This window comes from Sciurus vulgaris, assembly GCF_902686455.1.
Source record: "Sciurus vulgaris genome assembly, chromosome: 3".
Classification (NCBI taxonomy): Eukaryota; Metazoa; Chordata; class Mammalia; order Rodentia; family Sciuridae; genus Sciurus; species Sciurus vulgaris.
In genome coordinates, this window is record NC_136463.1 from 140734941 (window position 1) to 140755295 (window position 20355).

Genomic DNA, 20355 nt, shown 5'->3' on the forward strand with positions numbered 1-20355 from the left:
AATATTGGGTCTGTTTTATTTTAAGGGAAGTTGAGGCAGAATAGTAATCATGTCGATGACTGGTATTTTTCCAGAAATATGCTATATGATTTAGGTATTTTCTTTATTTAATTCTGTGAAAGTCCTATTTTCACTTTTCAGGTGAGGGGATGGAATTTTAGAGAGTTGACACAATTGGAAGCTGGTAGAACTGCCACTTGTTTGTAAAGCATTGAGTTACTAAACCTGTCCTTTACAGCATGCTACTACTCATCCCATTATTTACAAAAATATTAAATCTGGCAAACTATATCAGATACTTTTAGAAGAAAACTGTATAGATGACAAACCAGATAATAAGATTGTGGGGCTCCAGGTAGAAAATTCCACATTAAGAAAAGGAAAGTAGTTCTATGAGCAAATAAGAAAACACCACAATATTGTTAAAACATCAACACGCACTTGACTAGCTTTCTATTTTGTATTCTGGTTTCCTATACTATTCATACATGAACAGAAAGCTTCAAAATATTTGGAAAGATAACACAAGAAATAGAGGTCAGTTTTCAAACGTTAAAATTCTTTTAGAACTGGGCAATTTAGGAGTCTGAGGCAGGAGGATCACAGATTTGGGACCAGCCCCTGCAATTTAGTGAGACCCTGTTCCAAAATAAAAATAAATAAATAATAAATAAACAAAAAAGGGCTGGGGATGTAGCTCAGTGGTAAAACGCTCCTAGTTTCAATTTCCAATTAAAAGAAAATATTTTAGGGACATGGAACACATTGTGTTTTAAAATGAATTTTGCATAGTTTATTAGAAAAATAAAAAGAATAGTCCACCGATTTTTACCCTTGTTATTTTTTCATATTAAAAATATTACACCGAGCACAGTGACACAAGCCTGTAATCCAGGGAGCTCCTGGAGGCTGAGACAGGAGGATTGTGAGTTCAAAGCCAGCCTCAGCAAAAGCAAGGCTCTAAGCAATTCACTGAGACACTGTCTCTAAATAAAATACAAAATAGGGCTGGGGATGTGGCTTAGTGTTAGGTGCCCCTGAGTTCAATTTCCAGTACCCACCCTGCCCCCCCAAAATGTTACTACTAACTCTTAGGCAATTATCTCAAAAGGAAATATAAAATGTTTTAATTCTCTAAAGTATAATTTTTTTTTACACTTTCTTCAGCTAATCTTGTTAAGAGTAAAACTTCATAAATATTCCCATTTCTCATTTTGTAAAATTATCTTAACAAATAAAAATTGTCTAAATTTCCTATTTCAACTTTTAATTGCTTAGATTATTTGAGTATTGATTGTTATAGCTTAAAGAGACTATTCTAAAATTTTGAACCATTAAGCATTAAGTAACTTGTAATAGCAACAGTGACCATTTCATCTAATGCCTGGGATGTAGTGGACAGCATGCTAAGCACTTCCCATGTGTGCTGTTGGTTTTTTCCTGAGTCATTTTGCCCACAAAGAATGGAGATTTAAAAGATACAAAGGCTGCTTTTTGTTACTGTAGTATGCTAATCTTAAATCCTTTGGGTATAAACTGAGGAGTGGGATAACTGGGTCAAAAGGTGGGTCCATTCCAAGTTTTCTGAGGATTCTCCACACTGCTTTCCAGAGTGGCTGCACCAATTTGCAACTCCAACCAGCAACATATGACTGTGCCTTTTTCCCCACATCCATGCCAACACTTATTATTGCTTGTGTTCTTGATAATAGCCATTCTAATTGGAGTAAGATAAAATCTTAGGGTGGTTTTAATTTGCATTTCTCTAATTACTAGAAATGTTGAACACTTTTTCCTATATTTATTAATCACCTATATATCTTCTGTAAAGTGTCTGTCCCGTTCCTTGGCCCATTTAGTGATTGGGTTCTTTGTATTTTTGGTGTAATGCCTTTCAACAGATGAATGGATAAAGAAACTGTGGTATATATACACAGTGGAATATCATTCAGCCATAAAGAAGAATAATATTATGGCATTTGCAGATAAATGAATGGAATTGGAGAATATCATGCTACATTAAATTAGCCAATCCCCAAAAGCCAAAGGCCAAATGTTTTCCCTGATAAGTGGATGATGATATGTAATGGAGGTGAGGGGGTGAGAGGTGAGAGAAGAATGGAGGAACTTTAGATTATGTAGAGGGAAATGAGAGGGAGGAGGGGGCAGGGATATGAAAAATGGTGGAATGAGACAGACATCATTACGCTATGTACATGTTTGATAACACAAATGGTATGAATCTACAGTGTGCACAACCATAGAAATGAAAAGGTATACTCCATTTGTGCACAGTGAATCAAAATGCAGTTTGTAAAATTAAAAAATAATAATAATAAAAAAATAAAAGATACAAAGATCTGTGTTATGGCCTGGATATTTGGTATCCCCCAAAATCTCCTGTGTGATACAATATGAGAACATTCAGAGGTGAAATGATTGTATAATAAGAGCTATCAACTAATCAGCGGATTTATCCATTCATGTAGATTAACTGGGTGGTAACTGAATTCAGGCAGGTAGGATACAGCTGGAAGAGGTAGGTCATTGGACACATATCTTTGGAATTTATGTTTTGTCCCTGGTGTGCAGAACTCCCTTTCTGCTTCTTGCCATGTCCTGAACTGTTTTCCTTCTCCAAGTCCATCTTGCAAGATGTTCTGCCTCCCCTTGGGCCCAGAGCTATGGAGTTGACCCTCTATGGACTGAGACCTCTGAAACTGTGAGCCAAATAAACTTTTCCTCCTTTAATGGTTCTTGTCAGGTTCTTAGGTCATACAGACAAAAATAAAAAACTGACTAAATCAGCCTGTTAGCTCAAATTCAAGTTGATTTGAATCCAGATCCTATGTGCTTTATGTCTGATTTGGGTTTTTGTTTTTTTTTTCTTCCATTCTTCATTTGTGTCTGAGTTCATTGACAGAATAGAGATGAGGCAAGATGTGGATGACTGGATTTTGAAGATCTCACTAATTAAATGACTGTGTGTATATAACTTGTGAAAAAGTAAACAAAATATATAAACAGCTAAAAGTTTTCTAACATACTTATTTAGCTTTATAATTTTAAACACTTTTTCATTGAACAGTGGCAGGCATTTTCAGTAAAAATGGTAATTGTTTATTTCTTCATCTCTGGAGTAGCAATTTCTTGGCAAGATGGATGGTTTAGGTAGCTCACAGCTGTTCATATTTTGAAACTCTTTGGACATTTCCCTAGAGTGATTTACAAATTTTGTGGAACATTCTGTTGAGAGTTGGAATAATGTTAAAAATGAAAGACTATTGGAAAGTCAAAGTTCTAAACTTTCTGATTCAAGAACTTGACTAAGAAGAGGGAAGTAGGGGTCTCCTCTGCCTTCCAACTTGAGAGTTCCTGCCACTTAGAAGGAGAGTTTAGTAAAACTGAATTACACCCTTTGAAAAATACAGATTAAAATTGGATTACAACCTCCAAGACATTCAGGTTCATAGATGACTAGGTTGATGTTTAACAATGAATGAAGAACAGCAATTCATCACTAATTTTGGAAGGAATTGGCTCAATTCAGCTACAAATTTGGTTTGTTTAAAACTTATTAGGACAAATTACAGATCAAAATAAAAGATTTTACTATTAGAAAAGTCTGGTTTTCATTAATTTATTCTTAATTAAATTTGTTTATTTCTTTTAACAATGGTTTAAGAAGAGACTCAGCGCTTTTAAAATTGTTTAAAAAATTTTCATGAGCCTGAAATGCTTTGATCAATTGGTGTAAATCAGCGGCACATGAATTGTTTTCTCTAGAATATATAATGGGCTGGTGGAAATATTAACTGTTTCAGAAAATGTTTTTCGGTAGTAAACAAAGCCCCAAAATTAAGGCATTAGGAATCTGTCAAAGTGAGTTAAGTAGTATCATGGGAGCTTCTGACATTATCTTTTGATGTTTGAGAATTAATCAGGGTCCAAAAAGATACATTGCAAGTATAATCACTTTATAGATGGCAAACTGTATCAACCTGGGTTGCTTTTGAAGATATATATTGCTAAAAATGACTCCCTTAGTCTAGGATGTGGAATATCAACATTGGCCATCACAGAACATTTTGGGGAATTGTCAAATATCGATATTGGATGCTTTAAAATAACATTCTCATAAAATTGCACAACATTCAAACTGGAAGAACTTTTATTTGTAGGCAGTATAGTCCAAAGTACTCATTCTACTGTGAGTAAATGCAGGGACAGGGAAATTAGAACATTTTCATTCACAAAGTTAGTATCAGTATTGGTACAAGAAACAACTCTCTTAGTTCACACTGCAGAATTTTCCCCCAAAGTCTGTGGTGGAAGTAAAAACATTCAACACCTTTATATTTAATGAATTTTGTCTTTCAGCAAAGCGTCCCATAAATATAATTGAAAGGTTAATTTGTATGAAAGGAGTTCTCACAACAGCGTAGGGCTATTAGCTAAAGGAATTCTAACAATAGATTTTAACAACTATTCCTTACACTTTATAGTTCCTCATAGAAACATCTCGTGGCTTTCTTTTATTTTTGTCACTGAGATGTAGAATTTCTTTGTATTTCTATTTCTGTATTTAAATTATTCTTCTTTATTCTTCTTTTGTAGGAACTTTCTTTTTGTTGTTAGAATTGAAATTTGTGTGTGTGTGTATGTGTTTATGATTGGGATGTGCTGAGTGGGATTTCATTTGCTGGTTATAATAGACCATTTTAATAACTGGAACAAATTAGTGTCCTTTTGTTCTATACAATTCTCCTATTTTTTCTCTTCTATTTTCTAGGAAATTTTGCAACTTCACAGGTGTGCTACTGAATTGATTGCCTATCCCATTTTTCCATCTCTATGGCTTTTTCATTCTATATCTTGAGTATTTTTAAAATTTTGTTTCACTTCTTTATTTTTAAAAATTGTTTATTATATTTGAACTACCAAGTTTCTTCATAATCTAGTATTACTGATGACTAATTTACCGTTGAATACTAATTATAAAGATTATAGTTAATAGGAAAATATTTACATTTTTATATCTTTCAATAACGTATTTAAATTTTCTCTCAGTATTTTTTCCCTGAAAGTTTTAGAAATCCTCTTTTATGGAATTTATTGTTAGGTGCATTTGAGTTCTTTCTATTGTGACTGTAAAATTTTTTCTACTTCTTAATCAAATATATAGAAATACTTTTGATTTCATAGGTTGAACTTACATACAGCAATCTTGCTGAACACTGGGATTATCTTTATTTTTTCCTTTTCTTAGTGCATTATAATTATACATAATAGTTGGATTCATTTCGACAAAATTACATGTGCATGAAATTTAGTTTACTCCATTTCCTTTCCTGGTGCCTACACTTTTCTTTTCCTGCTCCCTCCACCTTGTCTCCTTCCTCTACTCTACTGATATCCCTTTCACTCATTTATTTATTTTAGATTGGTGTTTCATGATATACATAAATGTGGAAGTCTCTGTGTTATATTTTAATATACACATAAAGTAACTTTTTCAAATTCATCCCACATTTTCACCCCTTTCCTGTACCTCCTCTTTCTTTCCATTTCCTCCTACCCTGCTGAACTACTCTATATCTTTATGATATCTTCCCTTACTTTCCTTATTTTGTTCTAGCTTCTGAATATGAAAGAAAACATTTAACCATTAATTTTATGAGTCTGACTTATTTCGCTTAGCCTGATGCTTTCCAGTTCCATCTGCTTACAGGTAAATGCCATTGTTTCATTCTTCTTTATGGCTAAGAAGTCTTTATGCATATATATATATATATATATATATATATATATGCACATGTATATATGCAATATAGATAAATGGATTACAATATCATGGGTATCTGAATTGGTTACATAACTTAGCTATTGTAAGTTGCACTGCAATAATCATTGACATTGCTGCATCACTACAGTATGCTTAATTTAGTTCCTTTGAATAATTACCAAGGAGTGGGATAACTAGATAGTATCATTGTTCCATTCCTATATTTTTAAGAAATCTCCATACTGCTTTCCAGAGTAGTTGTACCAATTTCCAGTTCCATGAGCAATGTATGACTGTGCTATTTTCCCACATCCTCATCAGCATTTATTATTATTTATATTGTTGATAATTGCTGGACTAAACAGAGTAAGATGAAATCTGTGTAGTTTTGATTTACAGACTTCTCTGATTGCTAGAGATATTGAATGCTTCTTCTATATATTTGTTGGACGTTTGCATTTCTTCTTTTGAGAGATGTCTGTTTAGTTCTTTTACCCATTTATTGATTGGTTGATTTGGTTTCTTGGCTGTTAAGCTTTTTGAGTTCTTCATATGTTCTAGATATTAATCCCCAGTTACTGGAGTAGCTGGCAAAGATTTTCTCCCATTCTGTAGGTTCTCTTTTCATGCTCTTAAGTGTTTCCATTGCTGCACAGAAGCTTTTTAATTGGATGGCATCCCACTTACTGATCCTTGGTTTTATTTCTTGAGCTTTAGGGGTTTTGTTAAGTAAGTCATTGCCTGTCTCAATTGTGCAGCATTGACCCTCTGTTTTCTTCTAGCAGTTGCAAAATTTCTGGTTTAAGTCTTTAGTCTTTAATTAATTTTGATTTGACTTTTGTGCAGGTAGAGATAGGTTATTAGCTTTATTCTTCTACATACAGATTCAGTTTTACCAGAACCATTTGTTAAAGAGGCATCTCTTTTTTTTCCAATATATATTTTGGTACCTTTTTCTAGTATGAGTTAACTGTTAAGTATGTGTTTGTCTCTGTGTCTTTTATTCTATTCCATTGATCTTCATGTCTGTTTTGGTGTCAATACCATACTGGTTTCTTTCCTATAGCTCTGTAGTATAATTTGAGATCAGGTATTGTGATGTCTTCCAGCAGCATTGCTCTTCCTGCTCAGGATTGCTTTGGCTATTTTGGGCCTCTATTTCTTCAAATGAATTTTAGGACTGTTTTTTCTAGTTCTATCAAGAATGTTGATTGGTATTTTGATGGGGATTGTATTGAATCTGTACAGCATTCTTGGTAATATGGCCATTTTGACAATATAAATTCTTCCTATGAGAGGTCTTTGAATCTTCTCAGGTTTCCTTCTATTTTTTTCTTCAGTGTTATCTAATTTTCATTGTACAGATCTTTCACCTCCTTGGTTAGATTAATTCCCAATTTCTTTGTTTTGTTTTATTTACTATAAGGTTATTATAAGTGAAATAGCTTTTTTGACATCTTTCTGAGCAGAATCACTATTGGAATATAGAAAAACTATTGATTTGTGTATATTGATCTTGGAACCTAATATTTTCATGAATTCATTTATCTCTAACCATTTTCTGGGTATTCTAGTATAAGATCCCATCAGCAGAGAAAATTTTACTTCTTATTTTCTTCTTCAGAAATGTTTAGTTTCCTTCTCTTTCCTGATTGCTCTGGATAGACTTTCAAGGACTGTGTTGAATAGGAGTGGAGAGTGGACATCCTTGTCTTGTTCACGATTTTAGAGGAAATGCTTTCAGTTTTTCTTCGATTAATATGATGTTAGCTTCGGGTTTGTCATATCTAACCTTTATAATGTTGAGATAAATTCCTTCTATCACTACATTCTCCAGAGTTTTTAACATGAATGGGCCCTGGATTTCAATAAAGGCCTTTTCTGTATCTGTTGGGATGATCATATGATTCTCATTCTTGATTCTATTTATGTTTTAAATTACATTTATTGATTTGCATATGATGAACAAAACTTACATTCCTGTGATGAAGCCCACTTGATAATGGTATATTATAAGCTTGATGTGTTTTTAAATGTGGTTTGTTAATTTTTTATTAAGAATTTGTACATTTATGCTCATCAGGCTTATTGGTCTATAGTTTTCTTTCCTTCATATATCTTTGTCTGGTTTTGGTATCAGTATTGCAGTTCCTCAAGTGAAGAGAAAACAAGGTAGGAAGACAAGAAGAAGTTTGAAATTTTAAAAAGTAAATAGAGGAGGAGATGAGAAGTAGAAGATGATAGTTATAAAGATGGAGGAACAAAAAGAATAACTACAAATAATAAACCAAAGAAAGAGAGGAAGAGGGAACAGGAAAATGTGACTATTAATAGGGAAGAGAGTGAAGAAAAAGCAATAAAAGGAACAAAACCCAAATTATAAACAAACAAACAAATGTAAGATCAAAGCAAATTAAACCCATTTAAAATATTATGCCACCAAGGTCAAAGTAAGGATAAATAATAAACAAGTATTGATTAATAAGGTCTCTTTTTTTAGGTCTCCTTAAATTTTGTGTCTGGGCACTTATCTAATCCACCTCACACTAGTCCTAGCCTGTCAATCAAATCATAAGTTTCAGAAATAATTTATACCAAAGAGATACCTGGGAATAGATTATGGCCAAGTAGTAAATCATATTTCTCTCAATGTGGATTGTGCCGATGTGGCCATAGACACTACTGTCAATGAGCATTATGTCAGGAATTCATTTAACATTTTTAGGTGAGAGAATCCTGACTTTTCTACAATATGATCCTGAGCAAACGTGAGCCTTAAATATTGGAAGACAACTTAAAATCCTGTGAGATTAGAAAATAAATGTAAAAAATGTTGTTCTACAGAGTCCAGAGATGAAGATAAACTGAGTTTTTTGAAGACTTACTTACTAAAAGGCACAAAATTTACCCCATTCTGAAGTTAAATACCTCTGGTCTTTGCAGTTTATGATTCAAATCTTTTTCATCTTGGAAAAAACTACCAAAAACAACCATATTCCTTATCCTAATGTTCTATTTACTTGTTATATCATATCAAATCATAGTATTAAAATGCTTTTCTCTCTCCCACCTTTCTCCCTTCGGTCTCTATCTGCATCTCCCTCTCACATTCTCCATCTCCCCTCTTGAAAAATAAATTATCATGCACCACTACTGTCTAAATCTGTCCTGTAAAAAAACTCTGGATAATTGTAGCCAAGACGCTAGTCATGTGGTGTGAGTTAATCCAAAGCCTGGACCTGAGGGGCTGACAAGAGCAAGGTTGTCCTGTCCTGCACAGCAGAAGGCAGGAAGCCAATCATGGTGTGTCTACATTACAGTCCATAGGCAAGCACTGACAACCAAGGCTTGGAAAATCCAAGTACATTCACTCATTTCTCATAGGCAAGGTAGAGCAGGAACAGCTCATGAAAGAATCAATAAACCTTCCAAATAACAAATTTTGGGTCATTTTCGTCTTTCTTTGGGCATGGAGATTAGAAGCCATTTATATAATATACAATAATATATGTAATTAAATATATTTATTTACATTTATATGATTATATATGAAATGATTGATGTACTATAAATGTAGTAAACAGAATATATAGAGATTATTAAGGTATAATATTAATACATAGTATTTCTTTTTTTTATTGTAAACAAATGGGGTACATGTTGTTTCTCTGTTTGTACATGGAGTAAAGGCATACCATTTGTGTAATCATAAATTTGCATAGAGTAATGTTGTTTGATTCATTCTGTTATTTTTTCCCTCCCCCCACCCCTCCCACCCCTCTTTTCCCTCTATACAGTCCTTCCTTCCTCCATAATACATAGTATTTCTATGATGAGTAAGAAATCATAATATATGGATGTAATTAAATGGAGATTATTAGGTAATTGCAATTTAAGGAAGTAAAAGCAGAATGGAACTGTGGCAACAATTTTTTGTTTCATTTTGTTTTAGGACTTTGTGTCATTGTGATAAAGCACACTAAATTCAGTTCCCAGCATCAGAAGACAAAATAAAAAACCCAAAAACCACCAAATATTTTTTAAATAATAAAATTTCACAACAGTCAAGTTAATTGTTCAGTATCATAAATTTTACTTCTTACAATGTAAAAAATAAAATCATTTTAACAGTTTTCAGCATGACCACTTAATTTTGACTACAGAGAATAAACAAAGTAGGATAATGCACATATATGCTGTATAGTGTAATTCTGTATAAAATTCACAGTTATATATGCATTTAATAATAAAATGCAAAATAAAAGAAGACAATATCATGTTGGGAATTCTTATTTAAAATATAGTAAAAACAATATTCACATGCATTAAACACTGTAACCTATTTCAGTGTATGCTTTCTTGATTAAGTAATGAAATACTGAATTATTGCTGTAAAAAAGGATAATTTAAATCACCAAAATGGTGTTCATATGTCCCTGGCAGCCACTTGACCTAAGGACACCTCTCTTATTTAACTATTGCTATCCAGGAACAGATGACAGCAGAGCATGTTTCACAAGGGATTTTGATTTCCTGAAGTTTCAACCTCTATAGCAAAGACCCAGTTTATGGCAATTATTTATGTATCAAACATTCAAAATTATGATATAAAATTCCTTAAACTGAATAAGTTGACATTATTTTGTGTTGGTATTCTGTACCACAGGATGAAAATGGTTTGTCATTGGATATCAGAACTTTTCACATTCTATCTTGAAGTACAGCAACTCTGAAGCTGGCATCAGCTGAGCCCTGACTTCAGATGAGGATCCTGGAAGATACCATATTTTTAAATACAAAATCAGCATAAATAAGCTGAGTGATTAAAGATATATTCAGTGAACAGTGAATACTCTTAACTAAATTATAGTAGTTATGAAAGAAAGTATCATTAGGTAAATCCAAAAATATATATCAAAATTAAATTGTGGAGGTGGGGGTTGTGGGGGTTAAGATGTGGAGTGGTAGAGAAATATACTAAATTTCTGAGAAATTAACTCAGTATGGATGATATAGGATAGAGTAGAGAGTAAAAAGACTGGAGGTTGGATGAACTTGATGGGAAAGGAAAGAAGTGATTTAGAGAGGATTTGTGGTTTAGTATATGAGGAAAAATGAAACTCTAAATTGAATTAGAACTTTCAGTGTGAAGGAAGAGAGAGAATTATAATTCAATTGCTCAGGGAAAGTAATGAAACCAAATGGACAAAGTGGTTTGTTATTTCTAGATGACAGCCTCGAGTTTACAGGTGAAGCTTCACGTGAAGGTTATAAAAGGTCCAGGAGGCTTTTGAGCTGCCAAAGGGAGTTAGCTCATTACAGTGGGAAAGATATAAGTTTAGATATAGGATAGGGGATATAATTCCACAGAAATGTTACTTAAAACCCTGAGTGAATAGAGCTGGGATGTTCTTCCTTGCCAATAATTTCTCTGTCACAAAAATAGCCTTTTTCGAGCATGAGTTACTGGTTGCAGTGTATAAAGAGCCTAATGACTAAATACCGGTTTCAATTTTTGCTATTTTGAGTGAGAGAAAAGTTTATCAAATTATAAAATTAGCAAGTACATACAAAAATTACTTTTGTTGGCCATTAAAACTTTCCTTTTCCATAAAGTTTTTTTCTTATGAAGTATATTTAATACACAATTATTCAACCATTTCACTGATAGAGTGGATCATAGACAAAAGAAATTTCAAACCAACTGAAATCAGGCAGGCACATTATGCAGTTGACTGTTCTTTGTTTAAAGACAGCTTGGCTCAATATTGATGGAGGTATTGATAGCTACAAAAGGTGAATAAAACATGCCAAGTGACGGAAGCGCAGGACAGAATTGTATTATTACTGGTGATTTCTAAATGTTCAGTTGAGTGATCTTTATTAGAATCAGGTGTTTTTAAATCATTTTAGATGTGAAACCCAAAGGTTGCTTGTTCTTTCAAAACTGCTTTTCTGAATCTGGTCATAGATTATAAAAGATATCATCTCATACATGATTGTAACAAATAAGTGCAAGCGTATTTTCAAATAGATGATCCCCAAATTGGAAAAAAAAAAAAAAAAAACCGAGTTAATGTGATTAGTGGTATAATTTGTAGTTAAACGAGGAATAGTTAGGGCTTAAGTTATAGAATAAATTCACATTAGCTAGCTAATAAATTGTACCTAGAATAAGCAATTTAACCAGATTAGAAGAGGAACTCTGATACAAATGGATTAATAGTAGGTATAAGACTAGAAAATTACTTAATGAACATGTTCATTAAAAATACGTTAGCAAAGGAAAAAACAGAAGTCATAATGAAATGCTTTGTATAAAACAGTAGAATTAATGCTCTCATAGTAATTTATATCTTCTTAATAAAAATTTCTTCATATACTATTTTTACTGTCTGCTTTTTTCTTTTTCTTTTTGTTTTAATTAGTCCTTCTTTTGATATCCTTTGGATGAAACCTGCAAGAGGAAAAACAACATATTTATGAATGATAAGGAACAAAACATTTGATCTAAAACCTCTCAAATATCTTCTAATGTTGAGCCTAAAAATGTGATTGGTTTAGCTAGCAACTTCTGAGGAAGGAGGATTGCAATTTTTTTTGACCAGCCTGGGCGACTTAGTGAAACCCTGTCTCAAAAAAATTTTTTTAATTGTTTTTTGATTCATCGTACACAAATGGGGTACAACTTTCGTTTCTCTGGTTGTACATGAAGTAGAGTCCCACTGTTTGTGTAATCAGACATGTACATAGGGTAAAGATGTTTCTCTCATTTCATTGTCTTTCCTTTCCCGGGCCCCCTCCCCACCTCTCATTTCTCTCTACACAATCCATCCTTCCTCCATTCTTCCCTTACCCATTAAAAAAAAGAAAAATTTAAAAATCTCAGAATGTAGCTCAGTTGTAGAGTACTCAGAGTTCAGTTTCCAGTACTGAAAAAACAAAGGTGATTGACTTAAAAGAAAGTCATTTTGCATATATAAGAGTTAGCAAAGATGGATAAGCATGTTTTTCTTTACTTAGAAATCCATGTTCAATTTATGTATCAGAGTAGAATTGTGGCTGTAAATGGTTGGTGGAATTACAGATGATTCTTATTTACCTTTTCATAGTTTCTACTCCATTATAAATATCATTTTATATTCAGAAAAAAATAGTATATAAATTAAAATTTTGTACATTTCAAGAAAGCTTAAATGAATTTTGGTAATAATTATTTAAAAAGAAATTCTTAGTATTTAAGAAGCTAAAGAATAAAATATTGAATTTGTCTTAAATCAATTATTTTTCTATGATGACACATTAAGAGGAATTATAGTTATTACATGTGATGTAATCTAAATCTAGTTGAAAGAGAATATTAACGAAATCATTATAATTTGTTTTGTATAATAAGGGCAACTAATTTCATATTTTATAGATTAAAATTCATTTATAATTTCAATACAATTGCTATTCTAAATACAATTGGGAAGAATTAATGGGAAGAATATTTTCTTACCTTTTATACATGACCTAACACATGCTCTTTTAGAAGTAAAATTATTTTCATTTCCACCACATCCGCTATACTTAAATGGGCGGCATTTCCCAATGACTGAATTATAATAGAATCTCTTTTCACTGGCTTGACACAGTCCTCTGTCTGCTGGGGTGAGACACCATGAGGGGCCATGAAATTCTAAAAATATTAAGAAAACATGGTAAGCATTTGTTTGTAATAGTGAATATTACATGTGGTTTAAAAGTTAGTTTTGTGGCATGTCTATATAAAATAGTAATCTTAATGAAAAAAGTAATACATCAATAAAATTCATGATTTCAAGTTGCTCCAAATGCCTAAACAATGGCAGGCATCCCCAATACTGAGATCTTTTTCCAATGAACAGACACATTTGCTTAAGGCAAATGTATGACGACTCTTCATGGTCAAACTAGCTGTGCATGACCCAAACAACCACTATTTAACAACTTACCTTATAACAATTTGTTAAGTATATGTATAGTTATACATATATGTTCAAATATAAAACTATCAACATTTACATATACTTTGGTCATGGATATTCAACTCAGAAAAAATTCTGATGAGCAAAGTCTCATTCACCTCATTCATTATGTGACTCAAGCACCGAAGCTGGAAAAGAGATTTTTTCTCTTAATTAAAAGCATTCTGACCATGGTAAAGCAATCACAATTTCAAGTGCAGGCATTCGGGTGTAGTACATTTTACATTTTGAGGAAGGAGCCCAGAAGAGATGTTTATCTCAGTAATACATTTTTCTGATGAATGGAAGTGTTGGTTCTAAATGAGCTAAATGTATTTGAAAAGGAAGCAGCATTGCTTAAGCTAGTAAAATACAACATTGGTTTGGACCAGGCAGACAGATTGGTCTGTCATTGGAACTGATTTTTTAAAAAAGAAGAAAAAATGCAATAGGATATATTAATAATAATAATAAAATCCTATTAATTTCTGTAAAGCAAAGAAGAGAATTGGTTTCAACTTAATAGCTTCTTTGGGCATGTCTGTCAGTAATTGGAAACTGGCACTCTACAGTAGACTAGCTAAACTGCTGGATGTCAATCGGCCAATACATAGGTAAGTCGCTGAGTGGTGGTGAATCAATGTTAGAAAACATTAGTACCTTTGCCAGATGTGATACAGCACAAGTAGATAAAGATTTGCTAAATGTCTAATGTCAGAAAATAGAACTTTGAGGATCTAGGAACTAACAAAGATACATAGATTGTGCTTAAAATAAGAAGCAGTCTTTGGGCAAATGAACAAATTTAAAAGCAAAGAAGTCAAATGGAGCAAAGTAAGCAAAAACTCTTAATTCAATAAATACATTTTTGCCATCTTTTACTTTCTACATATTTAGGAGAGATTAGAGTGTTTTGATATAATAACTTGTGGAATAGAAAAAAAAAACTTTGGAACATATGTGAATGAGCAAATACTATGGGAAGAATACATGAAAAAATATTTTAAAAAGGTGATATTTTTGAGTAAAACTCAAGAGCTATAATCCAGTTAAGAGCTTTGTTTAGATTCAGGTCTTTGACTAGATATATAAATACTGCTTTTATTTATTTATTTTTATGGTGCACAATTAAACAGATGGTGATATATTTGTGCATGCACATAACATAATTAATTCAATCAGTTTATATCCCAGTAACCCCCTTGTCCTCCCTTCTTCCCCTGACCCATTTTCTGTACCCTGCTAGTCTCCCTTTCTAGTTTCATGAGATCCCTTTTTCCCTCTTTTTCTCTCAAGCATCCACAAGTGAGAGAAAACATAATAACTCTTGACTTTCCAAATATGGCTTATTTCACTTAACATGATGCTCTCTAGTTCCATCCATTTTCCTAAAAATGACATAAATTCATTCTTCTTTATAGCTGAATAAAACTCCTTTGTGTACATATGCCACATTTTCTTTACCCACTCATTTGTTGACAGACACTTAGGCTGATTCCATAACTTGACTACTGTGAAATTCACTGCTATAAACTGCTATAAATTCCCTGTATATGTGTATCTCTATAGTATGTTGATTTTCATTCTTTTGAGTAAATACCAAATAAACAAACACTGCTTTTAGAGAAACTTCTAGGATCAATAGAATTAAAACATTGTTCAAAATCATGTAGTATAGACTTATTCATCCTAAATATCTGCTACTTTTTATTATTGGACAGAGCATTTGCCATCTTAAGTCAAAGTTAAGGTGCATTTGGTGAGAATGTGTTCTAAACTTTCTATGAAATATTGACATGTCCTGTCACTCAGATGATTTACATGAGAGAATTCTATCAATCTAGGAGAGGTATGTTGTAATCAGGTCTAGCTATTGTATAACCTATTCCAGTGAGTTCCCTGTGGATTATCAAATTTCCACAGCATAGAAATATAAAATGGTTATCAAAACCTAGCATCCAAGCCATCACCTATGTTCAGAAAGAAAGCAAAAAGAGTATAAGCAATTTCCACAATTAGATAAACACAGGAAAATGCTATTCTCATTTTTTTTTCAGCAAGCACTCAGAAGGCTTAATTCTATTTGTATGACAAAATAATACAATTTATACATCAGTTTCACTTTAGCATTGTGTACATAAGATGTACCAGCCCACAGTAATTTGCAGGTGTACTTGTGAATGTACTTATAAATTTGCTAAGAATGTGCTTCTTAACAAATGTTTATTATGTCTTAGTAGCAATACCTTCCCTAAAGTCCCTTATTTCAGGATAAAGAGAGTTTTCTGGTGACAAAGAGCAAACAACTCCTTCTTACCCCCTAATACAACAGTATATAATAATTCTGGCCTTGAAATAAAAATCAAAGCAGCTTTCTAAGCAAGCTAGCTTGATACATATGGGCCTATGGACCTGTAAGGTAGTACTGCATAAGGAGACTGTTATCAGAGACCAAGATCCTGGAACCCTAGGTGAAAACTAGAACTATAAGAGATTGTTTCAGCAGAGCTTAATCCATGGGGGACATGCTACAAGTGTAGTGGGGACATTTACCATAACTTCTGTTTTCCTTTGACCATTCAGCAATCCAACAATGTCTAGTAATGACCAAACCTACTCAGAAGTCAGAGAGAAACGATTTACCATATGCAGCACAGGGCAGTGGGAAGGCAGGTGTGTGGTTTGAGAACAAACAATTGACAGTATAGATAAAAGCAGAGAAAGTTTCCCTATCAGTTAAATTATCCAAGGCACCAGATTGACTCTACCTGATACTTTTTGTGACTTCTGATGCTGAAAGTGTCCAGCATGCTGCCTCTAACAGCCTGGGATCTGTTAGATCTGTGGGCAGATGTGCATTGCTTCTCTCAGAGGGTGCTAGCCATGACCAACCCAAGGACCTCCCAAAGGCACTTGCTCTGATTTCCATCCCTGGCTACATAGATCATCAAACACAACATGTCTTTGACTAAGTTAACAACTTAACCTTAGGATCTAGGATTCTAAGACTAGACATAAGAATATTTCCATAGTGGTTTAGGATTTGAAATTAATCACTAAGGATATTGTTAAGTTTTAGAAGTTTTTAAAAGTGCAATACAATTATCAATTTGGGAGTTTTTAGAAGGAAAATACTCTTCAGAACATGAATTACGAAATGTAATTTACATAATTCAGTAAATTACATTTACTGAAATGTAAAGTAGTTCATTTAAGATCATTTTAACTGTAACCAGTAAGACTATCATTGGGTTACTATGGAATAAATCACAGTAGGATTAAAACAAGGAAGCAGATAGTTTCTTAAGGATCTCCTAGTCTCAGGATTTTTTGGTCCTTTAATAGCATTTAGTTAAACCTCCAAAGGTAAAGAAATTAATTTTTTTGCACACTAAGAGGAAATAAGCTTGACTATTTTCAATTAACAAATGTATTCTAGATATAGATAGGCACTTACCTATTCAAAACCCAGACTTTTACATATACAGTGAAAGAAAATATAAAAGATTTGAAGTAATGGCATAAAGTGATTTCTTTGATCTAGATTATAATTTTTCACAGAAACTTAAGGTACAATATGAAGCCATTAACCTGGCTATTGTTCATTTTCAAAAGAGAATTTAGTAACCAAATGTATTCTTTCTGGATCCTATCTTTATCAATAAATTTAATAACTTCTATTTAGAGGGTTTTGATAGGTTTCAGAATTCAGATTCTCTCCGTATATTTTTCCTGTCAGGAATGACAGCGATCTAGTATGTCAGCTAAAGTGTAAGCTGGTGCATCAGATTTAGTTTTAGAGGTTAAGTGGTTTATGTCAATTTGCTTTGAATTTTATACAGTAAACATTAAATCTTATACTCACTCTGAATGTTTACTGTGGTGTCTTAATTATTGTTTTCTGTTTTGCATGCTCATTAAGTTTTCATTTTTAAGGAATTATCATTCCTTTATGATTTTTCTCCTATAATTTTTCAGTAAAGAAAAAGAAAATTAAAAAAATATTATAAATTGCCTTTTTAAAATTTAAAATAATATAAAGGTAGAATAAATGTAAAACAAAAGATCTTCATAATTTGATCCTTGCCCCTCAACCATACTCAATGTTTGGGTAAACATCTTTCTCCAAAATATCTGCATATGCAAAACTGTATCAATATACTACTGTACATCTTATTTCTGTACTTGACAATATTTTGTGGATATATTTACACATTTTATATGGTTATAATCTCATTATTTTTAATATATGCATGGTATTTCATCATGAATGAATTGACGTTTATTTAGTCAATCCATTTCTCATGGATAAATAGATTATTTCCATTAATCTTTTATTTTCAGTTTCAGACAATGGCTCATGAATGTCTTTGTGTACTGATTCAGATGCTATTGGAGGATATCTTTCTAGAAGTGCAATAGTACAAAAGCAACCAACATTCAACTTATAATTTGGCAAGTGTTGCTAAAATTTCCACTAAAATTTTATAAAAATTTTTATGTCTATAATGATGTTCAAAAGCACCTGAACATTTTTTAATGAAACAAAAATCTCACTGCTATGCCTTTATCTACTTTGCATAACTTTTTTTTCCTCCCCACACCAACAAAAATAGAAGGTACTACATAGAACAAGGAATTGTTTACAGTTCTCCAATGTTTGACAAAGTATCACTTACCCAGGATCTAAGATGACATTGAATTTAAGATGCATTATTTTATTTACAAGTTACAAATGAAGAAAAAATTAATCACACTACAATACATGATCTATTCTAAGCTTCATCATAATTACAGTCATGTTAAAATGTTGAAAAATATGCACCCTAGAAATGATAAAATGATTTATAATTTGTATTAATGCAGGAAGCACACACACGCACACACACATATACTTATAAAATTACACGTATATAAGAATGGAAAATGTTGTATTTTCCATGGGGCATAAAACTGAGAGGGTGTACCTTCAGTAGGAAAGATGGTCATTAGTATACTTTTTGGGGGGTGGGTACTGGGAATTGAATTCAGGGGCAATCAACCACTAAGCCACATCCCCAGTCCTATTTTTTTTGTATTTTATTTAGAGATAAGGTCTCACAGAGTTACTTAGCTCCTCACTTTTGCTGAGACTGGCTTTGAACCTGCAATCCTCCTTCCTCAGCCTCCCAAGATGCTGGGATTACAGGCCTCCACCATCATGCCCTGCTGATCATTAGAGTTTTAACCTGTAATGATCTTTGAAGTTCACCAGGTTAAAATTCTGTAAAATAAATTAATTTATCTTAATTCAAAATAGATTTACTTTATATTGCTGGAGCTCCTCCAGCAACATCATCTCATCTTTTACTTCATGATGAGTTTAATTTAAAAACAGTAAAAGAAAGAATAAAATTAAATATTCTAAATATTGACAGCAACTGTTTGTCTATAATGTGAACATGGCCAATTTTTGTTCTTCTCTCTTTTTCTTTTTTCGAGAGTCTGAAATTACATTGGTCAAGTTACATAATAAAAATAAGGCCTTAGAGGGAGTCCAGTGTCTCAAGATCATAAATGAAAGGCTGGCGATCTGTAGAAATCTGAGTAGGAATGAGTACTAAACCTGCCATTCTCTCTGTGCTAAAGAAAAGCACTTATCACCATTCATTAGGCTAGTGGTGTTAAACTGACAGGAACTGACATCCACACCAAGCTGAAAGGAGGGCAAGAATTGAGAAAACAATCACTTTAGGGTTTATTTTTGTTTTCTTTGTGTCCTGGGCCACTTAATTGAGGGTGAAATGTAGAAGATACCAGGGAATTTGAAATTAAAGGTCATAGGGCATAGACTGTAAGAAATCTTGCCCAGACAGGAAAGCCTCTGCAGATGAAAAATGAAAAAGAGAATTGAGTAGAAAATTGCTGGGGTGGATTTCTTTGCCTAGACACTGCCTAGTCCATGAACAGACTTTGCAAAGTCATCATTGCTCGGGGATGTTTCTAAACAAACCATAAAGAGAGAAAGCAATACTTAAATGATAAATTATCGAACAATTTTGAATATATTTTTTCTAGGACAAGTATGTCCTAAATATATTAGAAAAACTTTGCGATATGCAAAATCAAAACTCTAAGATTTTAGTAAAATGTGAAAATTAATGTCCATTTAGTTCTTTGATTGACTTTCAAAGAAGAATGGGATTTTAATAAGCAGAGGAGATACAGAGGAACACGAGCTAAGAAAGTGAGACCACAAAGGTTGAATTATTTCTAGTTGTTTCAGATATGATGCCAACTCCAGGCTAGCTGATGAACAGAATACACAGAGAAGGACAGTGGATGCAAGACTGGAAAAGTAGATTCAGATCAAATTAAGAAGATTCTTGAATGTTAATATATTTGGTCTTTATGAAATAGATCTTAATGAACCTTTGAAAGTATTGAAAGATGAAAGAGGCAAGTTCTGATCTTGCTTAATGCATGAAACAAACTCATCTAGTCATGTATTAGTTGAATTCAGCAACTTTCAGTAGAGGAGACTGTAAAATGACCCTTGCTATGTATCAGTATGAACAAAATAAAGCCCTAGACTCAACATAG

General features: G+C 32.7%; 1 protein-coding gene across 1 annotated transcript in view; it reads right to left on the minus strand.

Moving 5' to 3' along the window:
* Positions 1-9858: 9858 nt before the first annotated feature.
* Positions 9859-20355, minus strand: part of TFPI (tissue factor pathway inhibitor) — an 87247-nt gene continuing 76750 nt past the window's right edge. Inside the window, exons 7-8 of the mRNA XM_079134585.1 lie at positions 13287-13466; positions 9859-12242 (exon numbers count right to left, since the gene is read on the minus strand). Coding sequence (XP_078990711.1) covers positions 12136-12242; positions 13287-13466 — 287 coding nt within the window. The 3' untranslated portion in view covers positions 9859-12135. The remainder of the gene's footprint in view (positions 12243-13286; positions 13467-20355) is intronic.